Below are 14,891 nucleotides of genomic sequence, written 5' to 3' on the forward strand. Positions count from 1 at the left end.
GCCTAATATAAGGTATACCTACCTAGAATAACTACATAAGCAACTCAGGTAAGATTTTAAGAAAATCTTTCCAGATATTCATTTATTACAACTTCAACTTTTTGTTTAACATTTTTCTATTGAGAAGCATTTTTTTATAGTTTATTAAGTGCATTTCAAGGAATTGATGACATATATAAATTAATACTCAGTATCTGTATATTGATTTAGAGTTCATGATTCAATTTATAGTTTATAATCTTGTTCAACAATTTATTGATTGACTAATCCTGGAAGTAGGTTTCATTGTGACTTTCCATGAAGATAAGGAAACAGACACAAATGTATTGCTTGCTCCAAATCATTGTGTACAAGTGTTGCATCTTAAACTAGCTGTCCATTAATTGCATGTTTAATGAGAATCATCTCTTTGGTTTGAGGAACGTGAGTACTGGGCTTATTTTTGACTCGGGATAATTAATCTGGAATGTTATTTTAGTAAACTGGCCCACGCGTGACTTTTTCTTAAAAGAAGACATAGTGCATAATGACTAATAGCAAATGATTCTCTTTATTCTCCTGATTATCTTCAAAGTCAAATAGTGATTATAGTCTCATAAAATAACTAAATTGGAACTTTTGAAACTTCCAATAATTGGCCATCTTTAACCTCCAAAATATTAATTTCATATATTTATACCTAATTATGATATCTTTGCCTTCACTAATTTTTCATGATATTCTTTGCTTAAGATCATACTTTTTTCATCAATTCATATTTTTATTCAAGTATTAGCTCATTGGCTGCACTCTACCCTAGAATATCTTCCCTTTCTCCCATATCAAAACACATCATTTTCTTCTATTTTTAACCATTATTTTTGGTTCTTATCCTATAAAATTATATTGCTTATTTCTCTGTCACTATCTTTTATGAGACATATTTTTACTTGCTTTTGGGATTCCATGTTTTTTATGGTATCATTTTGTATGCAAATCTGGTAGGACAAGAACAAGTCTAGGGTATGAACAGTATGTCCTAGAGTGCTACACTTACTACTCATATTTCATTTTGACTATGACATCAGCTTACATTCTAATTTTGGCCCAGCCAATTTACTTACCTAAGACATTTAGCTTATATGAAACTTAATATAAACCTTTATACCATAGGAACAATAATACAATTTATTCCAAAGGACCATTGTGAAGATTATCTAAGATAATGTATAGAACAGATCCTGGCCCATAGGTAACTTCTTATAATTTTAGTTACTTTTCGATTCTTGGGGCTTACACAATATATTTCCATTGTAGCTTTCGATGCACTGTAAATAGATGATTGAATGTATTGTGTCAGAAATAAATTGGCCAAAATTCTACCTGGAGAGCAAAAAGAATATTAAAAATCTGTACTTTTGGCGAGGCACTGTGGCTCATTCCTGTAATCCCAGCACTTTGGGAGGCTGAGTCAGGTGGATCACGAGGTCAGGAGATCGAGACTAACATAGTTAAACACTGTCTTTACTAAAAATACAAAAAAAAAAAAAAAAAAAAAAATTAGGCGTGCGTGGTGGCAGGCACCTGTAGTCCCAGCTACTCGGGAGGCTGAGTTAGGAGAATGGCATAAACCCGGGAGGCGGAGCTTGCAATGAGCCAAGATCGTGCCACTGCACTACAGCCTGGGTGACAGAGTGAGACTCCGTCTCAAAAAAAAAAAAAAAAAAAAAAAAAAATCTGAGCTTTCTTTCAGAATTTACCGTAATTTGGAGTTATTTTCCTTTTCTCTTTTCCCGGTCTCTCAAGCCATGGCTGTTCTTGGTATATACTTTTACCTTTTGATTTATGTTTACTCCTTTCATAAATGTATAAGGTTAGCGAAAGGTCCCAGATAATAATTTTAGCCAATGCAACAGATAGAAGTTTTTCTCAGAATTTTATTTTAAAATGAAAATGAAAATCTTTTCATTGTTATATTTAAAGGAAAAATAAATATCCTCCGTCAAGACTTATGAGCACATTAATGTGGTCCCTTTGTTAGAGATATGTGTAAGACTTGTTCATTTGAAAGGGGGCAGACTGTTGAAATCCTGCTCAGTTTCCTGTACCTATGTATAAGATATTTTGATTTATTGAAAGTCTTTTGAAATATATACAGTGTATCTCCAGTCTTCTTAAGTCTTCATTCCCCAAAGGGAGACATTTGCAACATTTAGTCAGATGCTGATGTTTAATACAGAACATCAGGTAGAAAAATAAAATATTCCTTAACTGAACACTGTAACCACATATGCCAGCAAGATAAACATGAATTATATACTTTGTTATCAATATTACTTCAGTAAATATGCATATAAAGATATTCATATGCCTATTATTAACAATATCCAGTACACCATGGTATGCAAAAACTCAACAAGAGATTATTTTCATGAGTAACACATAATAGACATAGGAACACATAATAGTTTGTTGTGTGATAAACTCTCTGACAAGCCAAGACTGATAATCCTGAAAATGAATCCTGAAGGTTAAGTATTGGTATTTTTATTTTTCAAGGTTAAAAACTTGTAAATGGCAAAGCCAGGATTCAGAATATTGGGTTTCCAAGCCTCTGCCCTCTACCCAGCCTGTACAAAATCCTATGATATTCTAACATGAAGTATTTACCTTAACACAAATCAATATCCACATGTATAATTATAAGCATGGATTGAATAAAATGTGTTTTGCTACATTACTTAATTAACACTAAATGATTATTATTTATTAGTAATGTGTTATGAGTTAAACAAAAATCAATGTGGAGAAGTAATATACAGATTGTACTGGTTTCCTAATGTTCTTTATGCCTGTGAAGACATATCTGTTTTTTTGAAGTATAACATAAATCTGGATTTGTCATCTTGCATCTAAGGCTATTTTTGTTTGACATATTGTTAAAAGCACTTTAATTCTAGAAAATTCAAAACAATAACTTCTATAATGAATTTACTTTAATTTCCACAATTAATCACAATCTCACTATGTGATCTTGACAGCATATCTTTTTCGACAATAATGAACTACTTGACTGACACATTCATGTCTTGAAAGAAGAAAATTGAGAATGGAATTGTTCATATCTGCATTACTTCACTGTTTTATGATCTGAGATATAGAAATGAACTTATTTGATGTAAAACACTTTCCTATAATCATTATGGGTCAAAGGAAATCATGTACATTGCCCCTACATTTTAAATGCTTTATTTCCTCAATCAATTAAAAATCTCATTACTTTAGCAAATAGTTTAGTAAGCCAGTAACTCTACCACAGTTTTGCTCTCAGTAAAAACAGGAAATAGACAACTTTAGCAAATCATAATGTCTGACATTCAGATAAAGAAAAAATTAAGAAGGAAGAAAGAGTGAAATGTAGGCAGGGAGGGCGTAATACAAAAGAAATGCTTTGGAGACTTCTAACAAACTTAGAGTTTGGAATCCACCTGATCCATCAACAAGAATTTGTTTATTATGTAATATTACAACACCCTTTGAAAAAAGGCAGTGAACATATTTTTAACTTGAGAAAAATACTTTACTATTCTCCACTGATTTGACAGCTATTTTCTGCAATGTCCCTATTGATTGCAATAAAGCAATGTGAATAAAAGCTAATAATAATAACAGCAGTGATCTTCTTCCTGAATCCAAACAACAACAAAAATCTATCCCCCTTTTTTTTTCAGGTAATTCAGACTATCAGTGCAGTGGATAGAGATGAATCCCTAGAAGAGCACCATTTTTACTTTAATCTATCTGTAGAAGACACTAACTATTCAAGTTTTACAATCATAAACAATCAAGGTAATGTCATTCACTTATAATGAGTTTTGATACCTTTTTTTGACTCATGTTAGACTTTAATGGAATTTATGGCATTGATTTTTATACTGTTGCTGCAACATAATAATGTTTGGAAATCAAGCAAGAGAGTAACAATGAAAATGGAAAACAAAACTCAGTGTTAAGTTCTAAAAATATTGGCTCCATTTCTCACCGCATTTCTTCAAAGTAGAAACACTTTGTAAAGTTATCAATGGCTGTAAGCTCTTGTAAAGTCTGAATAACCCTGCGAATATAATTGCAGTTCTGATACCACGGCTCCTTTCATGTTCTCGTCTAACTCAGACTTCAATCTATGACTGAGGAAGAAACCGACATTTATTTGAGTTACAGTCATGTTTGCTTGATTGATTCCAAAATATTTATGGTCATCAATTAGGAGCTCAGAATATATGAAATTGGGTTAATACAGTTCTTATTCCTTCAAAACTAAATAACTTTTATCAATCTAAGGATTAAATGTTCAAAGAATTTTATGTAGGGGCAGAATTTATTTTCCCTTTCGGTAGAGGCGGATTAACTATATGCAGAGCTGCGCTGCTTCTTTTTCATGAGCTTCAGTGAGAGATATTTTTGTCATTATAAGGACTACTATTTTAATTTTTTTATACATCAAAGTTATGAAACACAGTTGATTTATTACTCAAATATCTGTAACCAAATACCTGCAGTTCTCCTTACAGCTGAGGTTAAGCTTTGTTCCAGAAGAGACCTGTCACAGGAGAGTAAATGCAACACATTTCTGTCTGTTTTGCCCTCGTCCCATTCCCCCGGGGAGGAAACTCAAATACATTTTAGACAAAAACCACAAATATCTCTTTCAAGCTCTTTGAGAAATCTCCAAACTACTTTCCACAAAATTTAGCCCTGTGATGAACTCTTAGATTCAGGGGATACATGTATTATTATTCTTTTTTTTTTGATGTTGCGAACTTCCACCTTTTTTAAAAATATTTTTATTATTTTACTTTTAAGTTAAAAATTGTATTTTTAAATACATATATATTAATATAAATGAGTCTAAGCTGGAGTTTTTAAATATATATATTTAAATACATATTTATATATATAGATTCATTTATATTAATATAAAATAAATTACTGAGGTGAAATAAATATATTGAAGCATATGAAATTGATTTTATTTAATGTTTGTTGTCACAAGTAATTTAATAAAATACATATTTAAAAAGTGTCAGCTGTCTCTTAACTCTTAGATCTGCCTAGCAAATAAAATCACATGGACTTTATAGACTAAGGGTTTCATAATGAATTGTCTTTAAAAAGGTAAGATTTGGGAAATGTCCTGCTTAAGCATGCATTTCAAAAGGCTTTTATTTATTTTCCTTTTACTGCTATTGTCTTCTAAAATTTGTCTGATGACTACAGAAAATATTTTGAGGGATGGTAAAAAAGAAGGAAAGGGAAAATACAGTTCTGAGGTACAAGAAATTACAACGACAAAAGTTATTTATAATATTTTGGAATTCACAGAAGAGTAATTATATATATTTGAAGTGCTTATTGTTTGTTTTCATGAATTTTTTGAATGGACTCTCTAGGTACATGAATCAGTCTGACTAAGTATAATGATTTTCAGAATTTTAAATACAAATCGATTAATAACGTCAATGTGATATGAAATATCCTAATAGGATCTTGTCTACCAAGTGAAATTATTTTGTCTATTTAGAAAATATAGTATTTGAGATCATGTGCTTTGACAGATAACTTTGAAAGTCTTGTATATTCCCTGAATTTGTACAAATAATGGGTCCCAAGTATTAGAAAATAGACCGTGTTATATGTAATTAACACAAATAAAGCCAGCTCTATCAGCATATATTTCATATTAGTAGTCCCTATAAACTATTGATATCTGATTAAAAAACTATTTTCTGTGTTACACATATGTTTTATATATATGTCAAAGAGATTTTGGAACTGGTTTAAGCAATTCAATAGTAACATAAATACTTTAAATAATCAACTAAATAATTAAGTAGTATCAACTCAATATTTAATAATATTAAATATTAATTTTACTACATAATTTAAATAATTCATCTGATTACATAATTAGGGTTTAGGTGATGTCCAAACACTAATAATTTAGTGTGGATGTTTTAATTGTCTTCTCATCAGAAATTTCCTCTTCCTTTTATTTGAACTTACTTGATTGTATCTCTATACTATTGTCCCCAGTACATGTGACTATTACATACAAATTTCTATTATGTAGTTGAAAAAATTATGCACATGGATTTTTGTTTTAGATAACACAGCTGTCATTTTGACTAATAGAACTGGTTTTAACCTTCAAGAAGAGCCCATCTTCTACATCTCCATCTTAATTGCCGACAATGGAATCCCGTCACTTACAAGTACAAACACCCTTACCATCCATGTCTGTGACTGCGATGACAGTGGGAGCACACAGACCTGCCAGTACCAGCAGCTTATGCTTTCCATGGGATTCAAGACAGAAGTCATCATTGCTATCCTCATTTGCATTACGGTAATATTTGGTAGGTAGAAGTCATCATTGCTATTCTCATTTGCATTACGGTAATATTTGGTAGGTAGAAGTCATCATTGCTATCCTCATTTGCATTACGGTAATATTTGGTAGGTAGAAGTCATCATTGCTATTCTCATTTGCATTACGGTAATATTTGGTAGGTAGAAGTCATCATTCCTATTCTCATTTGCATTACAGTAATATTTGGTAGGTACTGCTGAACTGAACATATACTCATTTATTTAAAATAACAGGATAAATACATAAAATAGTTAATTCTATTATAGCATTATAATGTGGGTTTGTGTGTATGTTTGTTGCTCCTCTGAATGTAGTATAATTCTTAAATCAAGTGGAGTAAATAAGTGGATAAATATGTGATCTTTGAATTGTATGAGTATGTGAGTGTGTATGTACACATCTGTTTATGCATGGTCTTGACACATATACAATGTAACAATATAAAATATGTAAAAGTTAGTGATAACAACAGTGAGCTTCTCTTGAGTGCTTATTGTACTCCAGGAGACAGTCTTCATTGTTTTATATGCACGTTGCAATTCGAACCTCACAATAACCTTATTAAGCAGTAACTAATATCACTTACATTTTATAGATGAAGGAATAGAAATTCCAAAAGCTATGTGCTTTATGAAGGGTCACGCAGCTAGAATATGATGTGCTAAGATTCCATGACCACAATACACTGTTATGCAATGCTGTACTGCTGCTGACTAGAGCCCAAGGTGCATTAAAAAAAAAAAAAAAAAAAAAAAGACAGTAAAATCTACTCTCTTAGCAATTTTCGAGTATAAAATACCTTATTATTAACTGTAGTTACCATGCTGTAAAATAGATCTCTCGAATTTATTCCTAACATCTAACTGAAACTTTGTGTCTTTTGACCAACGTCTCTTCATTCTCTCACCCGCTCTCCTGCTACTACCATTCTACTGTCTACTTATATAAGCTATTTATTTATTTATGTTTTTAGATTTGTCAAAGTGACATCATGCAGCATTTGTCTTTCTGTGCCTGGCTTCTTTCACTTAGTATAGTGTTATCTATTTTTATCTACGTTGTTGTAAATGACAGAACTTCTTTCTTGTTTAAAGCTAAATAGCATTCACTGTGTTTATATACCACATTTTCTTATCCATTAATTCACTGATGGACACTCAGCTTCCATCAATTCCATAGCTTGGCTATCATAAATAATGCTGTAATGAACACGGAAGTGTGGATATCTCTTCAACATACCAATTTTATTTGTAAGTATTTAAGGTGATGAATATATTAAATTGATTTAATCATTCCACAATGTATACACATATCAGACATCACATTGTGTACCATAAATATATGTTTTTATTTGTCAATTAAAACTAAAAATAATCCAAAAGTCTTTTTGTGAATAAAAAGGACAGTAAATGTTAGAATGAGGAATGTATAAGAGAGCGTCTTTTTAAATCCAAGTACAGAAAAGAAAGAAATCCCAGTAAAAGAGCTCTATTAGTTTTTGTTTGCTTGTTGTTTCCCATTGCTGTCACTGTTTCTATAAGCAGATAATTTATATTCATTTCACAGATGAGACAGCTGAACCCCAAAAGTTCTTAATCAGGCTTTCAGGACTATAAAATATTCATCTAGCATAACCTTTTCCTTTTTTCAATGCCAAAATATATAATCTAAACTCTGCTCTTGCCTCCCTCAAAACTTCAAACCAAAAGCCAATGAAACTACACTGAATAGTGAGAGCAAATATATCAGACATTTTCTGAAATGCCAAACTGACCACTCAAACTGGCATGGGATACGTTTCAGGACCTGCCTTGTCTTTGCTGAACTTATTTTCTCAAGGCTTCAAAACCCATTCATTCCTCATTTACCACCTACCATTACCATTGTTTAGGACCTAGCTTCAGTTTTAAAATTGTTTTTAATGATCTTTGATTATGAAGCTGAATTCATAGCTGCACAGCTAGATCCAGAAGCAAAAATAAATAGTAAACACATAGTTTGAGGGGACTGCAAATACTGAGCTACCTATAGATACACACTTAAACCAAGCCCCGAAAACCTACAAACAAACAAGGGGCAGCTCCATAGTTACAAATGTGAGTAAAATTCAGCACGTGGGAGCTATGGGTCAACTATTATCATAGTGATTTCCTTTGAATGTTTTATAAATGTTTATCTCTAATTCAGGTCGGAAAAGTGTTTATTAGACTCCTTTCTATTTCAACCATATATATCACGTGAGTTCTAAAGTACAATACCTGAATGCAAATGTGGTGACCTTATTTATTTTAGATATTTTAAATGCAAGTTTTATATAAATACTATATAACAACCATATTTCTCTTTGTGATACTATTCATAACCTGACTTCATGTGTGTTTCAAATCCTACATGTAAAATTCTGAACAATCCTAGGTGGGGTCTTAGTTATCCTTGATACCCACACACAAAGACACACACACACACAAAGACACACACACACAAAGACACACACACACATTTTAATTTAAAATTACAGCAAAAGTGTTCTGAATTTTTTCTGTTTCTACAAGATGTTAAAATTATCTTATGGAATAAATAATAATTATAGACAAACGTGTTATGATTCAAATGCATGATAGTTTAGAATTTCTGAAATTTATGTGGTATCACAGAGCACAGGCTCTGACCCAACTTTCTACTTTTGTCTGTCTTTATTTTATTGTATTTATAATTGATACAAATTGGCCATATCTATGGGGTACAGTGTGTTGTTTCAATACCTGTATATATTGCATAATGCTCAAGTCAGCATAATTAGCATATTTGTCACTTGAAACATTTAGCCTTTCTTTGTGATGATAACATCCAAATTTATCTCTTCTACCTATTTTGAAATAAATTATTAGCTACAGACACTCTACGGTATAATAGAACACCAGAACTTATTCCTCCTGTCCCACTGTAACTTTGTACCAATTGAGTAACCTCTCTTCATCCCCACTCCCTTGACTACTCTACAAGTCGTGGTACCTACCATTGTATTCTCTACTTCTATGAAATCAACTTTTTTAGATTTCACGTATAAGTGAGATCAAGCAGTGCTTTTCTTTCTGTGCCTAGCTTATTTTACTTAACATGATGTCTGGCAGGTTCATCTATGTTGCTGTAAATGACTTCACTGTTGGTGGCTGAACAGTATCCCATTGTGTCTCTCAACTAGCCGTGTCATTCTAGCGATGTCATTTAACATCTGTGTGCTTCAGTTTTCTTATCTATAATAGGATATAATAATATAATGGCTTTCACAAGAATAAAATCAATCAATAAATATAAAGCTTTTAGAAGAACACCTGATGTATGCTTCATAGTCAATATATATTAATTTAGAAAATAATTATGCCACAGAATTTTGCTTCAGTAAGGAATATCAAACTGTTCTGTTGTTCTGAACTACTATTAATATGAAGCATTGGCTACTAAAGTTGACAAATGCATTCAGGTTGCAAACTTTTATCATTCTACTTTATTCTATTTTAATATTTGAGAAAAAATAGATTTTGAATGTTAAATTGTTCATCATCTAAAATAGTTCACTATATTTTTATGGTTTTCTTTGTCTCTAAGTCATCAGCCAGAAAAATCGTGATACATTCTTTTGTAATTTGCAAGTCCCTTTGGCAAATTTTCAATAACAAATGTATCTTTTTGTCTCATAAAGTTTAAGCACTCATCTTGAGCTTGAAATGAGAGCAAAGACTGTAATGTTTATAATATTCTTTATTGTTTATTGATATTCCGATATGCTTTCCTCATCAGGGTTTATTTTTTTGACTTTGGGTTTAAAACAACGGAGAAAACAGATTCTGTTTCCTGAGAAAAGTGAAGATTTCAGAGAGAATATATTCCGATATGATGATGAAGGGGGTGGAGAAGAAGATACAGAGGCCTTTGACGTGGCAGCGCTGAGGAGTAGCACCATAATGCGGGAACGCAAGACTCGGAAAAGCACCAGCGCTGAGATCAGGAGCCTGTACAGGCAGTCTTTGCAAGTTGGCCCCGACAGTGCCATATTCAGGAAGTTCATCCTGGAAAAGCTCGAAGAAGCTGATACTGATCCGTGTGCCCCTCCTTTTGATTCCCTCCAGACCTACGCTTTTGAGGGAACAGGGTCATTAGCTGGATCCCTGAGCTCCTTAGAATCAGCTGCCTCTGATCAGGATGAAAGCTATGATTACCTTAACGAGTTGGGACCTCGCTTTAAAAGATTAGCATGCATGTTTGGTTCTGCAGTGCAGTCAAATAATTAGGGCTTCTTACCATCAACATTTTTGAAAGTACTAATGTATATTTGAACCAAAGGGTAGTCTTAAAGAGTTTTGTGCCCTGGCTCTATGGCAGGGAAAGCCCTAGTCTATAGAGTTTTCTGATTTCCCTGGAGTAAATACCCCATGGTTATTTTAAGCTACCTACATGCTGTCATTGAAAAGACATGTGGGGAGAAACGTAAACAATCAACTCACAGGCATCAATACAACCAGATACGAAGTAAAATAATTTAGGAAGATATTACGAGTAGATGAGAGGACATAAGATGTAGTCAATCCTTGTGCAATTATGTCATTATTTACTTAGGAAAGAGTAAAAATACCAAACAAGAGAAAATTTAAAGGAGCCAGAATTTGAAAGTCAAATAGAAATGTACAAATCGAGAGAACATTTACATTTCTATCATATTGACATGAAAATTGAAAGTGTATAGTCAGAGAAATTCTCATGAATTATTCCATGAAGTATTGTTTCCTTTATTTGAAAAAGAATGCTAGGTAATCTTGGTAGAAAACTAAAAGGTATGATAAACAACAGATGGAGGAATCCATGAAAAATAGACGAGAAAAAGTAAATAAGGTTTTCTGGGGTTCACAGAGATTTTGTATGAATAAAAGCCTTATAAAGCCAGCTCTAGCATATGACTAAAATATTTTTCAATGTCATCTAATGCAAATGCTCAAATTTTTTAGATGGTTCATGTGAGAAAGGCACTGAATTAAGATATTTTAGTGTTATTTTATTTACCCAATTTTCATCTTTCACAGAGTAAGAATAAAATGTTTATGTGGTTAAGTTCCTGATCCTATACAGAGATAGACTTTAAAATTTTAACACCTAGGATAATGTGGGTGATTACATAAATGTTTAAAACATTTACCTTATATGGAAAGCAGATTTCTGAGTAAGATACCATGATTCATTCTAGTTTGATATTTTAAAACCTTTGCCAAGAGCACTCTTTAAAACTGATTTCAAATTTGAACAGATACTTGGTATATATTAATCAGAGTTATATAGTATAAATTTGTATTATTTTTGATATTACAACCTTGTATTAAAAAGGAAAATATATTTAGGAGTTTGTCATATATTTTTTCATACGCAACCCAAAACACATTCTTATGTCAAAATGCAATAGCAAAATATAAGTCAATATTTACTCATAATTAAATGAAAACTTTATGAAACTGGTGGAAAGTGTGGAAAATTTTAAGTCAATTCTTATCTCTACTAAAAATTATGTAGACAACTTAAAGAAATACTGGATTCAAACTTCAGTTACTATTCACTCTAAATATTATGATCAACTGAACTGACTGTTATCATTCATGGCATAAAGCATGATACAATTCTCAATATTTCCTTTTCTGTTAAGACCTTGGAATATGACTGATGCTTCAGTGTCATTTTTTTATTACTGAATATAAAATTAGGTGCAATAGTTACATTTATTATAGCCTTAAGAAGGAAATCAATGCTAAGCTGTTGGGCATAAAGCTTTATGGTAAACATTAGATAACAAGATAATAAAACACTTTAATTTTAATCTACCTTTTAAGAATGATCTTTATTATTCTATCCAAATCAAGGCAGATTTCAAAATTTATAGCTTGAACAGAAAGAAAGTAGTGAATACAAAATTCTTAAAATTGGTTCATATGATCATTTTTTATTAATGGCATGTGAGACTAAGCTGAACCAAATTGGCCATAAGTGTTAAATCAAATAATTTGAGTAATTTTGAACTATTGGTGGAGTAGTTAAATGGTTATAATATATTTTCTTGGTACTTTGAAATTTAAACATTTAATGTCACATAATAAAGTTTTTCATAAATCTGAAATAGGCACCATTAAGTTGGTGAGAAAAATATTATCATTTCACAAAAGCTTGAGAAAACCAGATTTGAAGTAAAATAATTTAGGAAGATATTACAAGTATATGAGAGGATATAAGATTTAGTCAATCCTTACGCAATGATACCATTATTTACTTAGGAAAGAGTGAAAATACCAAACAAGAGAAAATTTAAAGGAGCCAAAATTTGAAAGTCAAATAGAAATGTACAAATCGAGAGAACATTTACATTTCTATCATATTGACATGAAAATTCAAAGTGTATAGTCAGAAATTTTCATGAATTATTCCATGAAGTATTGTTTCCTTTATTTAAAAAAGAATGCTAGGTAATCTTGGTAGAAAACTAAAAGGTATGATAAACAACAGATGGAGGAATCCATGAAAAATAGATGAGAAAAAGTAAATAAGGTTTTCTGGGGATCACAGAAATTTTGTATGAATAAAAGCCTTATCAACAATGAATACATTTGGATAAACAACTCATTAAAATGCACATTAATGGATTTCCTGTACAAATGGTTTCAATACTTGTGTCCAGTGGCACTAAAAAGATATATTAAAATAGATCCTGGTTGAGTTGATGATAAGATTATCATCAATCATAGGATACACAGGAAAAGCACAAACATGATTGCACATCTGTTTGGTAGTCTAAAATATGTTCCTTTTAACCACATCAAAAGATACTATCTGATTCTAATAGGGAAGTTGCAACTTCCTAGAAATTATACTTTGTATTATTTTCAGTAATTATTTTATGTTTTTGCATCACATGGGTGTTGCAAGAACACAGCTCATAAGCTAAAGGCATTATATTAAGAATTTATTTTGTAAATTTTAATAAAGTCTAAATTAATGCAAAATATTTATGAAAATAGCACAGCTTCACATTACTACCCACAGTACTTAAATATCTCCCTCAGTTGACTCACAGCTTTGTATGTAAGCTTTAAATTGTTAATGGTAAAAATAAGAAAATTAAGACTAGTGAACTACTAGTTGTTCACTCAGTGCATGTGCTTGAGCCTAACAGACCTTGTTTAGTTGCTTTCAATTAAAGGAATGTATGATATTTGTTAAACTGCTTCATCTTTCTAGACCTCACTTTGTAATCTATAAGATGAAGTCCAATCAACCTATTTTGCATGGTTGTTATGAAGAATTAATAATAAGATATGCAAAACCAGCAGCACCAATAGTGCCTGACAAAATATAACTGCTCAATAAAAAACAGTGAATTATTATAATAACAGCTGATGTTATTCTGTTGGAACACATGGTCTGTTTCTTTTCCAACTCTGAGTGATCTCAACAGCTTCACGGCACATTGAAAATAAAAATCAACTTCCTCACCTTCCCCATAGGCCATGGACTTTCCCACCCCTACTTACTTCTGCAATTTCTCCTCTTTCCTCTCTCCACCTCAGTTACTAAAGCAATCTTCCTTCAAACACTTCTAGTTTCCATTACCGCACTTCATGCAGGTCGGTGATCAGCTGCAACTTCCTGAGAAAGACCACTGCCACTTCCGGTGACCCTGGCTTTGTCTTGCTTTGTATTAAATTACTCAGCTACCTGGTATTAGTGTTGTCTTTACTGCTTATTAGAATGTAACCCTGAATGGGCAAGAAATTGTCAGGCTTGTTCATTTATCATTGTGTAAGTAAGTTTCCAGCACGTAGAAAGTGAACAATAAATATTTCTGGAATGAATGTAGTAATGAATCCAATCTATTTAGTCACTTGTAGAAATTCTTTTGGTTTCCATTGACTATTTTTATAGAATATTAATATGGAATTAATGTATTATTTTCCAAAATGGGTTAGTACTGAGTAGTTACTGGATACAGTAAAATTTTTCAAAATCTTTCTAAAAATTACATAACTTTGGCATTTATCTTGCTTGAACTCACTGATATATCTGGAGGAAAAAATAGTTGATGAAGTTATACTGTTCAGTCAAAACAGGTTATTTAATGATGGCCATCGAAAATCTCATATTAATAAATTTTCACAAAGTGTAAGAAATATGAAATCATGTGCCATGCATAAGAATCCTACTCCACATTTTAAAGTACAACTTGGTAACAGATACATAACAGAGTGCTCAGGGCTACTCATAACCTACCAAGTGGCTTCAATATTTTTTATAGTCTGTGGTATGTGATAGCAAAAGACAGACAGGGAGACTAAGTAGACAGATAAATGGAGGAAAGGAATATGTGACTTTTTACATATTCATATCTGTCTGTCTATATGGAAATTGTGATTTCCTGAAAGAAGAGAGACCAGCATCTCAATCGCAAGTAGTT

At 31.8% G+C, this 14,891-nt stretch overlaps 1 protein-coding gene across 1 annotated transcript in view; it reads left to right on the top strand.

The window, feature by feature from the left end:
• The window catches only part of CDH19 (cadherin 19), a 107,292-nt gene extending 93,514 nt beyond the window's left edge, over nt 1-13,778 (top strand). Inside the window, exons 10-12 of the mRNA XM_073006245.1 lie at nt 3,711-3,828; nt 6,144-6,395; nt 10,208-13,778. Coding sequence (XP_072862346.1) covers nt 3,711-3,828; nt 6,144-6,395; nt 10,208-10,698 — 861 coding nt within the window. The 3' untranslated portion in view covers nt 10,699-13,778. The remainder of the gene's footprint in view (nt 1-3,710; nt 3,829-6,143; nt 6,396-10,207) is intronic.
• The last annotated feature ends 1,113 nt before the right edge of the window (nt 13,779-14,891 follow it).

This window comes from Chlorocebus sabaeus, chromosome 18 (genome assembly GCF_047675955.1).
Source record: "Chlorocebus sabaeus isolate Y175 chromosome 18, mChlSab1.0.hap1, whole genome shotgun sequence".
NCBI lineage: Eukaryota > Metazoa > Chordata > Mammalia > Primates > Cercopithecidae > Chlorocebus > Chlorocebus sabaeus.